The 21,814-nt window shown below is 51.0% G+C and overlaps 1 protein-coding gene across 11 annotated transcripts in view; it reads left to right on the top strand.

Moving 5' to 3' along the window:
- The window catches only part of SYNJ2 (synaptojanin 2), a 117,831-nt gene that overhangs the window by 63,234 nt on the left and 32,783 nt on the right, over positions 1-21,814 (top strand). For all 11 annotated transcript variants that reach the window (XR_011535566.1, XM_070603069.1, XM_070603077.1 and 8 more), the window contains exons 8-18: positions 1,538-1,710; positions 4,754-4,835; positions 5,590-5,739; positions 5,815-5,980; positions 8,342-8,533; positions 10,371-10,452; positions 11,702-11,842; positions 13,624-13,816; positions 15,950-16,108; positions 17,696-17,852; positions 18,910-19,027. Coding sequence is in view for 10 of the 11 variants with exons in the window: in XM_070603069.1 (XP_070459170.1) it covers positions 1,538-1,710; positions 4,754-4,835; positions 5,590-5,739; positions 5,815-5,980; positions 8,342-8,533; positions 10,371-10,452; positions 11,702-11,842; positions 13,624-13,816; positions 15,950-16,108; positions 17,696-17,852; positions 18,910-19,027 (1,613 nt within the window). In the remaining variant the exon portion in view is untranslated. The remainder of the gene's footprint in view (positions 1-1,537; positions 1,711-4,753; positions 4,836-5,589; positions 5,740-5,814; positions 5,981-8,341; positions 8,534-10,370; positions 10,453-11,701; positions 11,843-13,623; positions 13,817-15,949; positions 16,109-17,695; positions 17,853-18,909; positions 19,028-21,814) is intronic.

Genomic DNA, 21,814 nt, shown 5'->3' with positions numbered 1-21,814 from the left:
TGGTGGACGCTGAGTCCAGCTGGTGCTCATTTCTCTGCTCAGAAAAGCCGCGTGCTTGGAGCAGACTTTCCGGTGGCCAATTTCATTTGGCCAGACCTGCTTTTCCTGTTTGGTTTGTTGCTATTGGCAACAAGCTGGGCCGTATCTCCTCTCCCTCCCATCTTGGCAGCAGTGTTGGCAGCTTATTTTAAGGGAGAAGAAGAAGAAGAAGAAAAAAGAACCCAAGAATCTCCTGCCCCTTTATGTCTTGAGTTATGGGAAGGGGACATCCTCAGCCCCTGTGTCAGCTGGTGGAAGTGTCCCCAAGCTCATTTGTCATCGTGGGGGCAGGAGATGGCAGCGGTCTCGTGGCCCAGGTCGGGGAGGAAGGCTCCCGGGCAGATAGGAGGTCAGAAGTGGACACACCACTTGGAGGAGACCTGCCTGGGCTCCAGCTCCTTCAGCCCATCAGCTCTGCCACACTGAGGTCCATGCACCACGAGCTGGCCTGTGACCAGCGGTAGTTGGGCCACAATTGGACAAAGCACTTGCTCCAGAACATAAATCCTGTAAGTGGCGCACTCTTGAGTTCAGCATACTTCTTCGTAGCAAGACTTTCTTAGTGATGCCAGCCGTGTGCTGATTTGCATTCTGGCTCACGGTGGACGGGCACTCTTGTGTTTCAGGGACCAGATAGATTGAAGTCATTCTAGTCCTTCAAGGTCATTAGATTCTCTGGCTGGGCGAATGCTGGACAAGTCTGACCTGAAGCCATGCAGGAGGGTGTGGGATGGGGAGGCCTGAGGCTAGGTGCCCTGGGAGGGCAGCCAGTTCACCCTTTACTGTCTGCTGAGAGCGCTGAGGAGCTGTCGGGTGAGGCTCCTCCTGTGGAAAGGAGGCCTCTGCCAGGAGCCTCACGTGGGCTGGTGTCTACCTGCTGTGCTTTCCCATCTCCAGCCCCACCTCCATTCCAGTTCACGTGCCAGACTGGGCCCACTGGCCCTGGCCACCTGTCTCCCCCACCCTGATGTTTCACTGGGCTGTGCCTCCTGCACCTCCTCTCTTGGGGCCCCGAGGACCCACCAGGAGACTTGGCTACTTCTGAGCACACCCGCCAGAGACATGTGCTTGTCAGGATGGGACTGGTTACCAGGGCAACGGGGAGCTGGATTATGAGCTCCGCAGCCTGCCGCGCTGCCCTGCCCTGGGTGGGCCTGTGGCACTTGGGAGCCTGAAGAGCAGAGCAGCCCTTCCCTCGTCGGAGCCCTGCGGAAGGGTGATGTCGCGGCAGGGCTGTGGGCTGCCCCAAGGAGCCACACCCGCTCTGGCTGTCTTTTGCCCAAGGTGGACCTTCTGCAGGCAAGATGCTCTTGTCCCCGGGGTCTTTGTTCTGGGCCTCCTTTTCCGGGTCGGGACCGATAAACTGCTTGGTCCACCCTGAGTTGTAAAGCTAAACCGTGTGCTCCCGCAAGTGAGCTGCTCGGATTCCGGCTGTGAGAGGAGGTTCGCAGTCACTGTCTCCCTCCCTCCGTGCCACCCTCTTCCTTTCCCCTTTCAGAAGTTGCTCTGGGCTTCCTGCCATGCTGGCGACACGCCTATGATCAACTTTGACTTCCATCAGTTTGCCAAAGGCGGCAAGCTAGAGAAATTGGAGAACCTGTTGAGGCCCCAGCTGCAGCTGCACTGGGATGACTTTGATGTGTTCACCAAGGGCGAGAATGTAAGTCCACGGTGAGTCTCCACCTGCGTCTGCATCTTCCTGCGACTTAGCTGAGCGTCCAGGGATGTGTGCCCTCCCTCGCTCCTAGCTACCCTTGCAGTTTCCTGACCACAGGCACAGCGATGTTGGGGATCCTGGGTTCCAGCCTTCTCCTTTCCCTTCTGCAATCAGAAAATGCTTTTGAATTTTGCAAGTAGATGGCAAAGCATGGTTTTCTGGCAAGATTAACTTACTAATAAAGGGGACTAGGTTAAAATGTGGATCCACGGTGACCATCTAACTTATCATCCAAACTGTGATGAGAACCCGTGAGAGTGAAGGGGGCAGCTAGCATAACCCCGATTGCCCCAGGAAGCTGGGATGGGGACTCCTTGCTCCGAAAGGAAAGGAAGTCCAGTTTCCTCAAATCACAATACAGTGGAGCCTTGTGATTCACAGGTTCTGTGTTTGCAAATTTGCCCAGTCGCTAAAATTTATTTGTAACCCCCAAATCGGTGCTCATGGTACTTTCACAGGCATGCTTAGAACAGTGACAAATTTGAGTCACCCGATGTGCATGTTCCCAGCTGGGGTGGAGCAAGGCTACGCTCTGCCTTCCATTTCAGCTCTCCTGCTGTAAATGTGTCCTTTTGACAATCTATTTAGTACCACGTTTTTCACTTTTTTGTGTATTTTCTTGGTGATTTCACTGTTTAAAATGGCCCCCAATATATTGCTAAGTGCTGCCTGCTGTTCCCAAGCCCAAGAAGGCTGTGACATGCCTGTTGGAGAAAATACACGTGTCAGAGAATCTTCGTTCAGGAACGAGTTACATGCTGTTGCCAAGAGTTCAGTATTAACCAACCAACAGTGTGTATGGAATTAGGTGTCTTTAAACAGAAACACAACAAAACAAGGTTCTATGTTGACTAGTTGATGAAAATGTGTGATCAGAGGCTCCAGGGACCTAACCCTGTATTTCTCCTAGGAGCAAGGGTTCAGCATTTGCTAATTTGCTAATGGTTCAATTCGCAAATTGCTCACAGCAACTTTCTAGAACAAAGCTATGGCAAATAATGAGAACTGACTGTGTTGATAATGAACCAGGTGTGCAGTCTGCTGAGTGTGTGCTCTAGGTCAGCATGCCACTCTAGCACTGCTGGGGTCCATCGGGATGCTGGGGTCCATCGGGATGCTGGCGCCCGTTGGGATGCTGGGGCCCATCGGGATGCTGGGGTCCATCGGGACACTGGGGCCCATCGGGATGCTGGGGTCCATCGGGATGCGCTGGGGCCCATCGGGATGTTGGGGTCCATCGGGATGCTGGCGCCCATCGGGATGTTGGCTGGGGCCCATCGGGACGTTGGGGTCCATCGGGATGCTGGTGCCCATCAGGATGCTGGCTGGGGTCCATCGGGATGCTGGGGCCCATCGGGATGCTGGGGTCCATCGGGATGCTGGCGCCCATCGGGATGTTGGCTGGGGTCCATCGGGACACTGGGGCCCATCGGGATGCTGGGGTCCATCGGGATGTTGGGGTCCATCGGGATGCTGGGGTCCATCGGGACACTGGGGCCCATCGGGATGCTGGGGTCCATCGGGACACTGGGGTCCATCGGGATGCTGGTGCCCATCGGGACGTTGGGGTCCATCGGGATGCTGGCGCCCATCGGGATGTTGGCTGGGGTCCATCGGGATGCTGGGGTCCATCGGGATGCTGAGGCCCATCGGGACACTGGGGCCCATCGGGATGCTGGGGTCCATCGGGATGCTGGTGCCCATCGGGATGCTGGCTGGGGTCCATCGGGATGCTGGGGTCCATCGGGATGCTGGCTGGGGTCCATCGGGATGCTGGGGCCCATCGGGATGCTGGTGCCCTTCGGGATGCTGGCTGGGGTCCATCGGGATGCTGGGGTCCATCGGGATGCTGGGGCCCATCGGGATGCTGGGGTCCATCGGGATGCTGGGGTCCATCGGGACACTGGGGCCCATCAGGATGCTGGGGTCCATCGGGACGTTGGGGCCCATCAGGATGCTGGGGTCCATCGGGACACTGGGGCCCATTGGGATGCTGGGGTCCATCGGGATGCTGGGGTCCATCGGGATGCTGGGGTCCATCGGGATGCTGGGGTCCATCGGGATGCTGGGGTCCATCGGGATGCGTTGGGGCCCATCAGGATGCTGGGGTCCATCGGGACGTTGGGGCCCATCGGGATGCTGGGGTCCATCGGGATGCTGGGGTCCATCGGGATGCTGGCTGGGGCCCATCGGGATGCTGGGGTCCATCGGGATGCTGGCTGGGGCCCATCGGGATGCTGGGGTCCATCGGGATGCTGGGGTCCATCGGGATGCTGGCTGGGGTCCATCGGGATGCTGGGGTCCATCGGGACGCTGGGGCCCATCAGGATGCTGGGGTCCATCGGGACGTTGGGGCCCATCGGGATGCTGGGGTCCATCGGGATGCTGGGGTCCATCGGGATGCTGGCTGGGGCCCATCGGGATGCTGGGGTCCATCGGGATGCTGGCTGGGGTCCATCGGGATGCTGGGGCCCATCGGGATGCTGGTGCCCATCGGGATGCTGGCTGGGGTCCATCGGGATGCTGGGGTCCATCGGGATGCTGGGGCCCATCGGGATGCTGGGGTCCATCGGGATGCTGGGGTCCATCGGGACACTGGGGCCCATCAGGATGCTGGGGTCCATCGGGACGTTGGGGCCCATCAGGATGCTGGGGTCCATCGGGACACTGGGGCCCATTGGGATGCTGGGGTCCATCGGGATGCTGGGGTCCATCGGGATGCTGGGGTCCATCAGGATGCTGGGGTCCATCGGGACGTTGGGGCCCATCAGGATGCTGGGGTCCATCGGGACGTTGGGGCCCATCGGGATGCTGGCGCCCATCGGGATGCTGGGGTCCATCAGGATGTGTTCTGGGGGTTCTGGTGGGCTATCAGGGAGGAGGTGAGTTTTGATATGCGTTTCCTCAGGGGTCTACAGTCAAACATAGGCCATCGCGCTACGGCCATTGCTCCTTCGAACGTAACTCGTAACCATCTGCATTTCCTGTTTTCCTAAGTTTTCAGAGAGGCACTTTGCGGATGAACTGTCTCGACTGCCTGGACCGAACCAACACAGTGCAGAGCTTCATCGCGCTCGAGGTCTGTCCCCGCCGCGGCCCCTCGAGCCAGCTGTGTCGTGTCCTGTGCTTCCCGCAGGGCCTGGGCTGTGCGCCTTCATCAGCAAGATGAGGGTGGCGTTGCTGGGCTGACTCTCTGACTGTGGGGAGGCGGGACGGGGATGTGCCGGGCATCTGGAGAGAGGTGTTCCTGGGTGGCTGGCTTGCCTGTGCCCCAATATGCCTTTGACCCGTCACAGGCACACTTTTTCACCCTTTTTGGAATGCATCCCAGACGCGATGGCCCAAAGGTGCCAGGTGCCACCTTGAGGAGGAACAGTTCTGTGGAATGATTGTTGTGATTGTTCCCTTGGGCAAAGGCGCCGTGAGGCTGGCTGAGTCGAGGCTGGGTTTGAAGCCTGGGACAGAGACCTGAGTCTGTCTAGTGGCCTGCTGCCTGGGTGACCTCGCCTGGCGCACTGCTGGGCTGGGGTCAGCGCTGTCTGCCCTCTGCCCCTGCTTGCTGTCCAGCCCTCTGGTAGTGGGGGCAGAGGGGTCAGGAGTGGGGGGGTCAGAGGAGGGCTGGGTGGAACAACAATTTAAAGTTGGGGTGCGTTGTGGGGGGAAGCCCGTTCTCTGCTGCAAGGACTCCTTGTCCCCTGGAGGGGCACAGAGTAATCCACCATCTGCTGAGAAAGGAACTCACTGGGATGGCACCTGGTGACGTTCCCCCAAGGCAGCTGTCGGGGAGCTTCCGGGCGAGAATTAGTGACAAGGGTCCCTTACTTCTCATGCAGGTCCTTCATCTGCAGCTCGAGAGCCTAGGGCTGAACTCAAAGCCCATCGCTGACCGCTTCGTGGAGGCCTTCAAAGCCATGTGGTCTCTGAACGGGCACAGCCTGAGCAAGATGTTCACGGGCAGCCGGGCCCTGGAAGGGAAGGCCAAGGTAGGGGCCGGCCGCGGGCTGCGGGCGGGGGTCTGCGCGGACCCCTCTCACAGCCTGTGGTCTGGCTCTTGGCAGGTGGGGAAGCTGAAGGATGGGGCCCGGTCTGTGTCTCGCACTATCCAGTCCAACTTCTTTGATGGTGTGAAGCAGGAGGCCATCAAGCTGCTGCTGGTTGGGGACGTCTACGCCGAGGAGGCTGCTGACAAGGGAAGGATGCTCTTGGACAACACAGCCCTGCTGGGTAAGGGGGCCTCCGCTCCGCTTGCACAGAGGCGTGCAGCTGCCCTGCCATCCGGAGGGCATAGGGGGGTGGGGGTGCTAGCCAGCCCTTCCCGCCCCTCCTCATGGAATCCCAGATGGCAGTGGCAGACACTCCCCTGAGCTGTAGGGCAGAGGGAGGGAGTTTCTGTGTTTTTCTAGCCCGCGTCTTCAGCTTGACCGGTTGGCCTAAGCAGCTTGCAGCTGTGTTTTATGTCGTTTTATGAGGTGGTCAGTCATATGCAACCACGAGAGGAGGCAGAGGAGGGGCTCAGGCAAAAACAAAGCTGATTATACTCACAGGTCCTAGAGATGGGGGCTGGCACAGCACGCAGGGCCACATGAAAGACCCAGGGTGCTCAGGAGGCAGGAGCGAGGGGCGTTTCCTTTACTGGGACTTGGTGGGCTAGGCGGGACAGGATCAACAGCTTAGGATTGGCAGTTTGAATAATTCTGGTGGGCTTTGGGGTAGAGGGGTGGGCTTTCGTTGGATGGTACCTGGTCCTACGATTGATTAAGGCAGAGGAATATCGCCTCCACAGTCTGGGCCCGCAGAGGAGGTGTGGCTCAGGATTGGTTCGTTTGCACATTCACACCACGCTCTTGGCTAAGTCTAGGAATTGGCTAGCACCGGGAAGGACCGTGTCTCCCCAGCCAGAAAGGTTTTTTAAGATGTCAAACATCATAGCATACAGAAAGTAAAAATATATATACAATACCAGCTGTCACTGTATTTCCCAGGAGCCTATGCTTTCTGGCCTCAAGTGGGAGCCCGCTTTTGTACTTTCTTAGTTTGGACTGTTTTTCCAAGCCCGGAGCAGGGGAGAAGCCGAGAGGACTCTGCAGGAGTCTGCGTCGATTTCTTTGAATGCTAACTCACACCGGAACCTCTTTCTCAGCCTGAATGTGTTCCTGGTCCCATTTGTCTCTGGGAGTCTCATGAGAGCAGCCTCCTGTTTCTGTCAAGGCCCCAGAACCCTGTAAAAGTGGAGGAGGCAGAAGGACATGGCCGTCCCTGGGATGAGGACACCCTGTGGTCTTGGGGCTGAGACTGTCATGATTCCGTAATAGCTAGTGGTTCTTTTTTTTTTCAATTGAGGTGTAATTGACGTACAACATTCTATGAGTTTCAGGTGTACAACATAATGAATCAATATTTGTATGTACCGGTAGACGGTCACCACAATAAGTCTAGTTAACATCTATCACCACACAGTTAGAATTTTTTTCCTTGCGATGAGAACTTTTAAGATCTGCTCTCTTAGCAACTTTCAAATATACAATACAGTATTGTTCACTGTATGTTACATCCCCAGCACTTAATTTATTTTATTACCGGAAGTTTGTACCTTTTGACCCCCTACACCATTTCACCCCCTCCCCATCTCCCACCTCTCGCAACCGCCAATCTGTTCTCTGTTCTGTGGGTTCAGTTTTTTGTTGTTGTTTTAGATTCCACTTAGAAGGGAGCTAGCGTTTCTTTGGGAACATTTTAATGGCATCTTATCCCCTAGAGCCTGTGAACATTGTAGGGCGAATGGAAAAGAAGGGGAGACCTAACTTTTTTCCTTATAAGAATGTATAAGTTTTGTTTCAGAAATTTTTGGTGTTTTTTGAAAAATTGATTGCCCACATTTAAAATGGTTTCATGGCCCTTTTCTCCTCTCTTTCTTCTGTCATTGGATGAACCTCTTACTTGGCTTCTAATAGCCAAGGTGATATTGGTGTCTGCCCTGGAAATCAGGTCAGCCCACTAAAGCTGAGAGGAGCTCTGAGAAGTATAATGAGTCTTACTTAGTAGCAAGGCAGAGGATTTAGATTTGGGTTAAATTGCTAGTTTAAAAAAATGGAATATATTCTGGATATCTAGGGTATGGACAGGGTTCAGAGTAATGATTTTTTAAAGGCTTGAGTCTGAGATAAAACAAAACATTTCAGGCATGCAAGATGGAAGATGCCAAGACGGGTGTAAGACATTTAAAGTTTTATATATATTTTGAAATACACTGAGTTGCGGTATCCTGTTGCTTAAATTCCCACTGGACCATGGAGTGACTGCTAAGGACGATATTGCCTGTGATCTGATGTCACAGCCTCTGTGGCTGCAGGTGGGGAAAGAGTGCCAAGGGAGGAACATCTCTGTGTTTTCAGGACTTTGTGACAAAAATGCCCCAGGGTGGTGTACTGCTTATGGAGGTTGTCACCTGCATAAGGAGCATAGCCCGGCCCATATCTCTAAGATCGTAAATTCCTCTCTCTCCGACAGGGAACCCCATCCATGTTTTGGGGGATGCATGGAGATTTGGAGTGCAGGCCAACATACCCTTTTTATGCCTCCTTGCAGTGACTCCCAGGGTCCTGAGAGCGATGTCGGAGCGCCAGTCGGAATTCACACATTTCAAGCGGCTCCGGATTGCCATGGGAACCTGGAATGTGAACGGGGGCAAGCAGTTCAGGAGCAACCTCCTGGGGACAGCGGAGCTGGCCGACTGGCTGCTCGACTCGCCCACGCTTTCCGGAGCCGAGGAATCCCCGGGTGAGCACGGGTGCTTCTGTGACAGCAAAGTGAAGATCCAGTGGGGCCCTCAGGTCTGACCTTTGCCACAGCCGTGGACCTGTGAAATTTGGTATTTGGTGTTCTCACTCCTCGGAATGTTTAAAGGGTGTCGTGGTCTAACTTTCCAGAAGACTCTCTGGCCAGTTAACTCTTTGGTGCCTTCTCTTTTCCGAATGTCTGGAAGGGTTATCAGAGTGGCAAATCTCTCTTTTCTCTTCACATATAGAGACTTCGCAGTTCTAGGTTTTGATCATGAGAACCTTTTTGTCATAAGGAGGACGATGCGGCTTCTGGAGCCGTGTCACCCTAAGGAGCTGGGCGGGCGTTCCTTTCATCTTGCTACTGACCAGGAACATCTCCCTGCCATTTCCCAAACCGACTCTATGACTGTATATGTCCACTTTAAGTAGTCGTGAAAGAATCTGTGTACCTTTTCAGAATAAAATAATTCCAAATTTGACACCTCACCCTTTATCTTATATCATGCAAGCTAATATTTAATAGCCTCAGAACTCGTGTTTTGAAGAATAAATGATTCCCCAGGGAGCGTTTACCCAGGGGCCTTGCTTTTCCTGGCTTCCTTGGATTCTGGAAGAGACTTGTGATTCGGTTCTCTGCCTGTGGATTTACAGGAGCCTCTCATTCTTAACAGCCGTCCTCACTGGTGCCCAGAGCCTCGTCCCCCACTGTTGCATGTGCTGTCCACACCCCTCTTGCTGTCCCGGCGGGGAAGTGGCTCACATCCACAGCTTGGAGTCATTGGGATTCTCTCTCTGTGTTGGGGGTGACCGTTCTGGATGGCCACCGGAGCAGGCCCTGTAAATGTGAGATCTTTAGCGTAACTGTGGCTGGAGCTTCCCTCGCCTTTTTGCATAAAGTGACTCCTCTTCATTCGCCGGCAGGCACAGGGTGGGTGGCAATAGCAAGCTGTCTGTTCCTTTGCAGGGAATTTTATTGGGACTGTGGGCTTGCCTCTGCTCCCACTAGAAACTCACCAGACGCGGGAGAAGGAAGGCATATGTGTCGCCAGGCAGATCAGAGGAACAGATATTTTTTCTTGAAAAAAAAGAAAAGAAACTCTAAGCCTCAGTTAAGTTGACCAGGTTGCCTCGTGTGAGCAGGTGGACACCCTGGCCTTTCCCGATGGAGTCGGCAAGGGAGGGTGTCACTTTCTGCCACAGTTGGGACCATGGCTGGGCTTCATGGCCCAGACAGCTGAGCATCAGGAGGACGAGACTAGAAAGAGGCGGCAAATGGCTGCTGGGATTATGTTAGATCCTAACTTTCCTTGTTGAAGGGAACAAAGAGAGGAGGGATGAGGAATGCCTCCTGGCTTGCTGTGCTTCCTGTAAAGCAGGCGTTTCTGGAGCAGGTTTCATCAGTGGTTCCCAGCAGGGCTGGGCCTTCCCTTCTCTGACCCCAGGACAGCAGTCCCCTGGGACAGAACCACAGTCAGTCCTTAACAGCGCGAGGCTGGGCCCTCGAGGGACACAGACGAGTAGGAGACAGCGCCACCCCAAGTAACTTAGGGTCTGATGCACATGGAAGTTCTCAGGAAGGAAGAGGGACCAACAGGATAATGGGGGGAGGCAGGGAAAGAAGCAGGGGTTCGGAGAGGTCAGCCCCGTGCCCCAGGATGGAGACTGGGAAAGGCCGTGTGCACAGCGGGAGGCGCAGGGCAGGTCCACACAGTGCCCTGTGGACGAGTGGACTGGGCAGTGGGACAGCGGGGCTCATAGACAATGTGGTGCCCATGAGTCACGTGACACAGTCCCTAGGGAGTCTGATTTCTTTCATTTCCTGCCTTGTTCTCCAGATGACAGCAGCCCAGCTGACATATTTGCCGTGGGGTTTGAAGAGATGGTGGAACTGAGCGCAGGGAATATTGTCAATGCCAGGTAAGTGGCCAGGTGCGGGGGGTGCAGGATGGTGCTGTGAAACTCACCTGAGGGTTTCCTGAGCCGGTGCCTGGCCAGGAGCAGGGCCCCGGAGTCCTGCATCAGAATCCAGTAACCTGTGACCCTCGATGTCTGGATACTTCTGATTGGGCTCCTCCCTCCTAGGCACAGATACGCACCTCCGCGTTCCTTCTTCTCTGCTAATTAAGGAAACAGAAGGAAGGGAGGTTATCGCTCTATAGGAGGTACACTTATGGAGGTCATCACGCTGTGAGCTGGGGCATGTGAGCCTGGAGGGCGTGGGCCGAGGGCCAGGCTGGGAGGGCGCTGACTCACGTTACCTGGGTAAAGGTGAGAAAGCGTGAGTGTGGGGAGGAGGTACTTCTCTTCTCTCCAGCACGTACAAAGGAAAGAAAGCCACTGGGTTAACATTAGGTATAAGGTCAACTGGAGCTTTTTCCCTAAACTGGTGCAGCTCTTTTTTTTAAAATTATTTTATTGAGGTCATAATGGTTTATAACATTGTGTAATTTCAGGTGTATGTTATTATATATCAGTTTCTGCATAGATTGCATTGTGCTCATCATCAATAGTCTAGTTTTTAATCCATCACCATACATATGAGCCCCTTTACCCTTTTCACCCTGCCCCGACCCCCTTCCCCTCTGGTAACCACTAATCTATTCCCTTTGTCCATGTGTTTGTTTATCTTCCACATATGAGTGAAATCACATGGTGTTTGTCTTTCTCTGTCTGGCTTATTTGACTTAACGTCATACCCTCAAGGTCCATCTATGTTGTTGCAAATGGGACAATTTTGTCTTTTTTTATGACTGAGTAGTATTCCATTGGATATATATACCACATCTTCTTTATCCATTCATCCATTGATGGGCACTTGGGTTGCTTCCATGTCTTGGCTATTGTGAATAATGCTGGTGCAGCTTTATTTCAAGGAACTTTATGAACAAATAATAAAACCTGACTCTTTGGAGCTCTTGTGAGTGAGGTCTTAGCTGGGTTTCAGGTGGGGGTTGGGGGCGGGGTATGTGCTGTGATGTCTGCGACACAACCAGAAATACATAGATAGTCCACTGCAGGAATCAAGGTGTGACGCTTACGTGGGAGTGCAGGCAGTACACAATCAGTTCTGTGAAAAGAATAAACCAAGAGCCGGAGGAATCTGTCGGTGGGAGAGCCCACTTCCAGCTCACTGTAAACGGCATCATTCTTTTCTTTTCTTTTCCAGTACCACCAACAGGAAGATGTGGGGTGAGCAGCTTCAGAAAGCCATCTCACGGTCTCATAGGTACATTCTCTTGACTTCAGCACAGCTGGTGGGCGTCTGTCTTTATATCTTCGTGCGTCCGTACCATGTCCCATTCATCAGGTAAGAACATTTAGTTTGCGAACATCTGGGGGAACGCGGGATTGTTCGTCCTGCTGTTTTGTTCTGACTTCCTCCTCCTCCTCGCCTTCCACAATAGGAATCAGAACCTGCCATTATTCTAGCTAAATGTAACAAAACCCCCAAGAAAAAACTGGGCTGAATAGCATATTGTCTAGCGATTAAAAAGCCACAGTGGGAACCTTCTAGCTCAGGAAGCTCAACTCTTAGACGGAGTGTTTCATGACCGTTGTCCCTCAAGCTCAGTTTTGCACGAGGAAAGGGGTTCCTTGTTGAAATTTTAGACAGGAAACCTCTGACTAAGAGCTGACTACCTCATCAGGAAATGCCAATTCTTTCATCTCTTTTAAAAAGAATTCTAAATAAGATGTGTGGGCAGAAAGCCTCTGCCACTGTCACCCATGACTGTGTCTCTGAAGTGACAGCTTTGTGAATGTCAGAAAGGGGAAACCTTAGGAAATTTGTGTTCTTGCAGGAGAGGATGTGCATGTATGTGCATCAGTGCATATGTGTATGCATACGTGTGCGTGCGCGTGAGTGCGTGTGTATGCATATGTGTGCATATGTGTGTGCATGCGTGTGTGCGCATGAGTGCATGTGTGTGTGTGTTTTAAGGTTTGAGGGGGACTCACCTTTTCCCTCAACTGTCTCACAATCTAAAACTGCTGTCTGGTCTCATTCCTGTCATTAGAATTTCCTCCCATTTTTCTCATTGCCGATACCAGGTGCTGAGCCAGCCTTCCCTCCTCCCAGTGAAACACTTGTGCATGTTTAGAGGGCTGCAGGTGTGCCCATGGCAGCACTTGGAGAGCAAGACTGTGCTCTGTGTTCATAATCCTCTTCTGTGACTTTGGGAAAATGTTTACGTCCCTGTCCCCCTGCTGCTTTACGATGGCAGCATGGCGGTGTCCGAAGCGAGTGGGTGAAGGTCAGCCAAGGTTAGAGTGAGGGAAGGTTAGGGCGGAGGTTAGAGATGATGGGAGAAAGGGCACGATGCTGAGGAGCCCTGGATTTCCCAGACGCTGCCTCAGGTCCTGGACGCCTGTGTCCTCGGCCTCTCGCTCCTGCAACCTCCAGCTTATTTAGCTCGCACACCAGTTGGCCAGTTACCCCCTCACCTGTCTGCCAGGTGGTAGTCCTAGGCGCAGGTGTGGGCCTCAGTCTGGGCTTCAGCCCGTGGTCCTGTGCACCTACACATTCACCCGTATGCATTATAAGTTGGCATTTTCACACGAGCAGGAGTCTGCATCGAAACCACCTACCCAGCCCAGCGTAAATAACTGGAGGTTTCCTGTGTCTTGAAATGAGTAGATTCCCTGAAGACCCCTCCTGTGCTTTGCAGTAAAGCCGCATGGCGTGGGGCGGGGTGGGGGGTGGTGATGTCTGTGCCGCCTCTGCTGGCAGCGACAGCTGGAACGAGGAAGTGGAAAGCAAGGATGAAGGTGATTCCACGGGGGCCTCGGGGGCACTTTTGTAAGTGCAGAGCCCTTCAGCGTTGGGGCCGTGGGGCTGATTCTGCAAACCCCCTACAAGGAAGCCACCGGCAGTGAGAGGAAGGATGTCAGGAGGGACAACAGAGTGGATGGTGGGCACGCAGGTCTCTGTGGCCTGGCCGCTGAGGACGTGGTGAAACAGCCTCTGAGCTGATGGGTTTGGAGTTTTCAGAGCCGCAAGCCTCATGCCGCTGCCCGGCTCGTCTCTGTAGATGCTTTCTCTTTGGAGCCACTAAGAAGCCAGCTCTGTGTGTGCATTCTCTGTTCCAGGGATGTGGCGATCGACACAGTGAAGACCGGCATGGGAGGGAAGGCAGGAAACAAAGGTGCCGTGGGCATCCGCTTTCAGCTCCACAGCACCAGCCTCTGCTTCGTGTGCAGCCACCTGACGGCCGGGCAGTCCCAGGTGAAGGAGAGGAACGAGGACTACAGGGAGATCACCCAGAAGCTGAGCTTCCCGACGGTGAGCCCGTGGCGGCCAGCGCCGCTGACAGCTGGCTCCTGCCGGTTCAGCCCCACCCATGAGTTTTGAGCTGCTAATATGGGCAGGCACTGGGGATCCTCCGTGGGGGCGTCCCTGCCCTTGGGGCTCACACTGGGGGAGAGGAGATGACCTGGGATGGTGCAACAGAGGTAAGCCCAGGGAGTCCCTCTTCTCAATATGCTTCCTGAGTGCCCTTATGCATCCTACGTTTTCTCATGTGCTTTTTCCAGTTTTCTAATTCAAGGGAGTGGGGTGGGGAAAGAAAACCAATGTGTCCATGCCTTGTCCAAGTTAGTGAGGAACATTTGAATCCAAACAGTGTAAGACTCAATTTTCTTGAGATTCACAACCTTCACACATGCATTCTCTTGTGGTTCAGCTAAGAATGCCCATTTTCGGGGTGGCCCTGTGGCCGAGTGGTTAAGTTTGCACTCTCCACTTCGGCGACGCGGGATTTGCTGGGTTGGACCCTGGCCGTGGACCTCTGCACCGCTCATCAAGCCATGTTGTGATGGCATTCCACATAGAAGAACTAGAATGACTTACAACTACGATATACAACTATGTACTCGGGCTTTGGGGAGAAAGAGAGGAAAAAAAGGAAGAAGATTGGCAACAGATATTAGCCCAGGGCCAGTCTTCCTCACCAAAAAACAAAAACAAAAAACCATTTTTCAAATCTGATTTCATGACTGGAGAGCCCTGGGTGCTCCCACCTGTCTAAACGTTGCCAATAACGTGCATCACATCGCCCTCTAGTGGTGATCAGAGGTTTCCATTCTGGAGCCGGCAGATTCTCTTTTCAATTTCAGGTTTGAATGTTCTCTTTGCTGTGCAAAGATGACGGCTCGCACATATTCAGCCTGGTGCAAGCCACCTGTTTCCCAGAAGCGAGGGTAGATTCCAGCTCTTCTTGCCACATATTCTGCCAGTATCTGACACGGTTGGCTGGGTCCTGGAGCTCTCCCGTGTGAGCCAGGTCCCTTAACACTGATGTCCTAGGTACTAGGCTGCACATGCACTCCAGGCAAAAAATTCTTTAGTTTTCATTCCTAAGGTGATAATCCTGGAGGTAGTTTTAAATTTCTTGTATTAAAGAAGAAACAAACGAGTGAGCTGGGAAAGTTGCAAATTATCGTTTTCCAGATTATGTAGGACATCACACATGTTTTCTTTGTGCATTTGTGTCTATGTAGTTAAGAAAAAAATGTCCAACCCTTCTTATTTAACAAGTGCTGTTTTGAAATAGTAAACTTGGGACACATTCAAAATATTTAGAGGGCTCTGGGCTTACAATACAGCTCCTTTTTTCAACAACAGAAATATTGAGGGTACCTATAAGTTAATACCCTACACCTGTGCTGTCCACTAGCCACAAGTAGCCATTTACATTTAAATTAATTAAAATTAAGACACAAAATCCTTGTTTGCGCTGGCCACATTTCAAGTGCTCAGTGGCTACACGTGGCGGGTGGCTTCCATTTTGGACAGCGTAGATGAAGGGCGATTCCATCACTGCAGAAAGTTCTGTTAGACACGCTGCTCCACACACTCATTTATTTGGCTGTGATCGTTTTAACCTTCTGTCCTGAATGTTAGCTCAGGGCTAATCTTCCTCCAAAAAGAAATAAATAAATAAAAATAAGAATAAAATGTAAGCCATGTAAAAGTTACTCAGTAGGTTTATGGGATTAGTGAAAACTGAGTTGGTCTAGAAGACTTTTTTTTTTTTAAAGTAGCATTTTAAGAAAAACACCTCTGCTTGTCATGTGCATAGTGAGCCATTTTTTCTCCCCCTCCCACCTTCCTTGCAAGATGGGCCAGAATGATCATGATTTTCTTTCTTTCTTTTGTTTTTGGTGAGAAAGATTAGTCCTGAGCTAACATCTGTTGCCAATCTTCCTCTTTTTCTGCTTGAGGAAGATTAGCCCTGAGCTAACATCTGTGCCAGTCCTCCTCTATTTTGTATGTGGGACACCTCCACAGCATGGCTGACGAGTGCGGTAGGTCCACACCCGGGATTGGAACCCGCGAACCCGCCAAAGTGGAACGTGCAGAATTTTAACCACTCAACCACAGCCGGCCTTGATCATGATTTTCTTTACAATTTAGGGAAGAAATATTTTCTCTCACGATTACGTGTTTTGGTGCGGGGATTTCAACTACCGCATCGATCTCACGTATGAAGAAGTCTTCTATTTTGTCAAACGCCAAGACTGGAAGAAACTTCTGGAATTCGATCAGCTACAGCTACAGAAATCAAGTGGAAAAGTAAGTTGTGCTTTTGAAATATTTTTGAGCAGCTGCTCCAATGCGGGATAACAGCTACTAAAGGTGTATGCTAGGGTTTGGCAAATTAAGTTCCACGAGTGGATTTAACAGTGATGCCGATATTGTAGAAAACACGCATGATGTGTGAAGTTAGACAAACGTGAGCATCAGTTCACACCCATTTCCTATTCCTCCTCAAATGGGCTTGCACGGCCCATTCATGGTCTGTGGGTCTTCTCTCGGCTGGAGGGGCCATTGCTTATATGAAAGGACCCTGGTGACACATAAGCCCACTGCAGGAGCCAATGTGAATGCTAATGCATGCAGATCTACCCCATGTCGTCCTCATGGGCAAGGCTTGTGGGAGCTGCTGTATTTCAGGTCCCCTGAACCACCAAGTGACCCTTTAGACTTTCCTCAAAGTATTTTATTTTGGTGATATCTCTGTGAACACGCTAACAATTAGAACAATATCTAATACACCTTGCACACCAATTTGTCTGGATAATCCTCAAGACTGTCTTACAAATTAGGTAGTATACGCATTTTATACATAAGAAAACTGAGGCCACTGTCAAATAACTTGTCTAAGGTCACACAGTCAGCACACAGAGCCATGATACAGCCAAGACTGTCAAACTACAGGGCTGTTTCTCCCCTACATGACCCCTGTGCCATTTTCGGGGACTCCGTAGGTTATGACATCGTAGGAAAGATTCAAGTATAGGATCTGTCCTCAGTTCTTCAAGGTCACGCTGGCCAGCCTCCAGGTGACACGAATCTTGTCTTCTCCTCCGGCTAATACTGTTTGCTTATTTTGGTACCTGTCATCTTCCCAGCAGGATGAGCTGAGGCGAGGGCAGCGCAGCTAAATTCCCTTTTTAAAATGCAGCTGGTTCAATGTGTGAAGATAGGAAAGTTCAGGTCTCCTACAGCGAGATTCCAATGTTCTTCCAGGTTTCTGAGCCCTCAACCCTGCGGAGGGATCACGGAGGGGGCACCAGATGGAAAAGTACCACGCCATACCTTCCTAAGACAGGCTTTTCTTTCTTCCTCCTACCAATATTCTCCACACCCTTCCACTCATGCAGGGAGTGAACGTCTGTTTCTGGGTCTTTCCATGGCATCAAGGCTGGATCCAGAGCTAAATGAAGACAGAGGAGAGTTTGACTTTAGCTCTCGGCTTCTTTTTACCCAATTTGTTTAGTTAACAAATATCTACTGAGGGCTTGCTAGGTATGGGCCGGGCGCTGCCCGAGGCCTGCAGGGTGCATCCTTGCCTCGTGCCTGGGCCCTGTCTTCTAGGTCACGGACCAGCAGACGGTGTCATAGATGGGGTACCAGAGGTGGGAGGGAGACCCAACAGTGATGTGTAAGGCGGCAGAACAAATAGATAATCATCACTTTTTTGCTAATTAAAAGGCACACATATACTCGGTTTAAGACGTGTTTGCCAACATAGTGTCGATCCTGTTACTTCTTAGGAGTAGAGCACTCTGGTATGTGCCTTTTCATTTTTTGTTTTTGCATATAACACAGAATCAAGGAGAACTGAGGTGGTCTTCTGACTTCTTTTCCTCCCAATAGATTTTTAAAGACTTTCACGAAGGCGCCATTAATTTTGGACCCACCTACAAGTATGATGTCGGCTCTGCCGCCTACGACACAAGTGACAAATGCCGCACCCCCGCCTGGACAGACAGGGTCCTGTGGTGGAGGAGGAGGCATCCTTTTGACCGAACAGGTGCGTGAGGCGTGTGTATTTTCGGAGCTGCTGGAGGGCGAATGATCAGTACCATAGAGAAACGATTGCATTTATTCAGCCTAGCGCTCTTGGCTACATAAATAACATTTTCTTGATATCCCAGAACTATGCAGAAGTCATCCCAGATGTTAGCCCCTGAGCTTTGCAGGTTGTGCTTTGGAGGAATTCCCTTCTGGCTTCTTTCTGGAGACTGATCTGGAATTGGTCCTGCTCCTGGCTGTCCCCATTCCTGTATCACGGCTGCCCTCCCTCCCCACCCCGTCCGCCTTTTGTTCTGGGTGGGAAATGAGGAGCGAAGCCTCGCTCTTTCTCTCCAGCACCTCCGCCCACAACACTCGTGCACTTTATCCAGCCCGTTTTGTTCAACCAAACTCTTAGCTGCTTAAAGCTCATATCGAACATGAGCAGGACCCAGGAAAGATAAGAGGGTTTTTTTAATCAATTAGTTGTCAAATATGTTCTGAACAATTATTGATGCCCAGCTAGGAAGTGCAGTTTATTTAAAATTCTAACACCTATAAACTCGTACATGAACAACTAAACTTTGCTGGTGAGATGTGTGCTGAGATTTCAAAGCCAGGACATCTCATCTGCAGATGGAAAAGAAACGTTTTCCTTCAGCTCAGTTTGTGGACATCCGCGTGGCCCCCGGGCAGTGGGAGGCAGGGATGTCTTCGTGTTCTTAGCCTCCGCATCTCCTGCTGGACCAAGTGCTGCAGATCTCCTGTGTTCCTGTGCCCCTGGGGCGGAACCCCCAGCAGCGATTTCTGTGTCCCCTCCCAGTTTGCCTGTCGGGGGAGGATGTAGGTAGCACTGGTCTTACTGTTTTGGATAATTTACATGGCAGGAGTTTTTACCCCAAGACCCAAAGCCGCTTTCGCATGATTTCAAGCCCAGAGGGTTAGAGTGAATGAGTCTGAGACGTGCTGGTCTGTGACATAGATCCCTGTTGTAGAAGCTTTGTAACCGGCATTCGTGTGTGTTGATAACATCCTGTGTTGTCTGTGGGTCTCTTGATTGGAATCCCGGTGAGTAGCTGGAGAACTCAACCTCCTAGACAACGATCTAGACGCGGACACCAAAGTCAGACACACCTGGTCTCCTGGCGCCCTCAAGTATTACGGCCGAGCGGAGCTACAAGCATCTGATCACAGGTATGTCCTCGCTGCTGTGGGCACCTTCTCCTCTGCTGGGGAAGGCAGCATCTGGTGCTCCACGCGGAGGACGGGCATGCTGGCCCCGTCTGAATGCGTGTGTAAAATACAGCAAAGAACGAGGGATAAGATGACAAATAGCTGGGTACCCACCACCAAGAATTAACCAGTGCTAGCATTTTGTCATTGCTCTGTATCAGAAATGACATCGTTTGTGAAAATTTCAAAGACACGGCCTATAGTATTCTATGTCATTTAAATTCTCATAAAGGATGTCATTGTACAACTTGCTTTTTCGTTCCTTAATATTTTTGAGATACAATCAGGTTGGTATTATGGCATTCCAGTATTCCACTAAATATATACATGGAATTTACCCATTCACCTACTGATGAATATTTTTCCTAATATTTTCTTATTACAAATACCATAGGGTTTTGAAGTGTTGGAGTCCGGGTTTTCACATGCTCTGAGCTGGTGGCTTGGCCTTGTGTGTCATGCGTTAAGGATGGAACACAAGCAGCCGAGGTCTGTCCACTCAGAGTGCGCTAGGACCAGCGAACGGGGAGCTTACCTGGTAGAACATCTTTGAGGAGATGGAAATGGCGAGGGAGGGTGTAGGTAGGAAGAGTTTGATCTTCCACAGCTGCTACCAAAGCTAGCATGTCAGTCTCAACTTTGACCAGGAAAGAAATGAAGAAAGAGGGTTGGTGGTGAATGGCTGGTCAGCCAGTAGGTCTATATCTTTAGATACTTCTAAATTCTTTAGAAACCTGTTGTTGCAAATACATACCTAGAAATGAGCTGTGGAAATCTTCAGGTGACTTTTGGGTTTGCTGGTTCAGTGAGTATGTTTAGAAGCATTCATTTAACCAATATTTATTAAGGGGCCATATAGACGAGGCCTTGTTCCTGGCACTGATGATAAGCAGTGAGCAAAACAGACGAGATCATGCTCTCATGGAATTTTCTAGTGAGCACAGATGGACAGTAACCAGATATAAGTGTTGTGAAAGAAACAAAGTAGTAGCAGAGGTCAGACAAGGGGTTGGTGCTATTTTATACCCAGTGATCCTGGAAGGCCTCTCTGATAAGATGGCCTTGGAGCCGAGACCTGAAGAAAATGAGAGTGTGAGCCATGTGGATATCAGGTAGAGAGTGTTCAGGGTGGGGAGCATGGCAGTGAAGATCCAGGAGTCTGGAGAATAGAGAGGCTGAAGTGAAAAGAGTGAGGGAAGGTCACAAGGAGATGAGGTGAGATGCGCATGGAACGCAGACTGGATGGACCCCTGTGGGCCATAACTGGGACGGTGGATTTTACTCTGAGCTGAGGAGCGGTGTTCTCTGACGAGGTGTTAACAGACTCACCCGAAGGGACTCCGATGGGGCCAGGTGGAGGCTAGTGCAGGAAGCGAGGGAAGAAATGGCGCCGGCTTTAGACCACCGTGGTCGTGGGTCACTGTGGCGAGAAGTGGTTGGGTTCTGGATGGATTTTGAAAGTGGAGCCAACAGAATTGGCTGATGGATTGGATGTGGGGAGGGAGAGAGAGAGAGAGAGAGGAGCTGAGGATGGCTGCAGGGATTTGGACCTGAGCAACTGGAAGGATGGAGTAGAGGTTACTCAACTGCGAAGCCTGGCAGGTGCAGATCTGGTTTGACACTTAGATATTTATTGATTTTTCTCATTATAAAAGCAGAACATCTTGGGGAAAATTAGGGAAAAATAAACAAATAAGTCATCCATAGTCTCACCCTCTGAGACGAAATCTAGTAATGATGTGTTACGTGTCTTTCCGCTGCATTTTCCATGTATGTTAGAAGATGTTACACCAAAATGTTAACCTGTGTGTGGTTTGTGAACATGTGCACACGTACTTATAGATGTATAAATGTGTCTAAGAAAATTAGGATTATATGATGTGAGCTGTCATCACATTTGCTCTTCAACTTACTCCATTAATATTTTTTAAATTAAAGTTTTTATTTTGAGATAATTGTAGATTTACATGCCGTTGTAAGGAATAATAGAGATCCCATGTACCCTTTACCCAGTTGCCCCCAATGGTGAGATCCTGTAAATCTGTACTAATATAGATACATAATGGCACAACCAGGATATTGACATTGATATATGGTCGAGATATAGAACATTTCCATCACAAGGATGCCTCGTGTTGCCTTTTTCTAGCCATGTTCATTTCCCTTGCTCCCTAACTCCTGTCAACCACTGATCTTTCCTCTCTTCCATAATTTTGTCGTTTCAAGAATGTTACACAAATGGAATCGGAATTGGAAGACTGGCTTTTTTCAGCCAGCATAATCCTCTGGCGATTCATCCAGTGGTTACATGTATCAATAGCTTGTTCCTTTTTATTGCTGAGTGGATAAAGCTGCCTGCTTTTCCTTTCACGAGAGATGTTCCTTCTTCTCTTCTTCACATGGGGCTTCTCTGAAGAGTTTTTCTGCCACAAGTTTTTATTTCTTATTTATTTATTTTTTAATTAATTAATTATTTTCTTCTCCCCAAAGCCCCCAAGTACATAGTTGTATATTCTAGTTGTAGGTCCTTCTGGTTGTGCTATGTGGGACGCCGCCTCAGCATGGCCTGATGAGCGATGCTAGGTCCGTGCCCAGGATCCAAACTGGTGAGACCCTGGGCCACCAAAGCAGAGCGTGCGAACTTAACCACTTGCCACAGGGCCGGCACCATGCCACACATTTTTTAAAACACTCACTTAGTGTATATCCTTGTGTCATATTTTTCTCAATCTTCTTTTTTCTTGCTTC

Source organism: Equus przewalskii, chromosome 32 (assembly GCF_037783145.1).
Source record: "Equus przewalskii isolate Varuska chromosome 32, EquPr2, whole genome shotgun sequence".
Taxonomy (NCBI): domain Eukaryota; kingdom Metazoa; phylum Chordata; class Mammalia; order Perissodactyla; family Equidae; genus Equus; species Equus przewalskii.
This window is presented reverse-complemented; position numbering and strand designations above follow the sequence as displayed.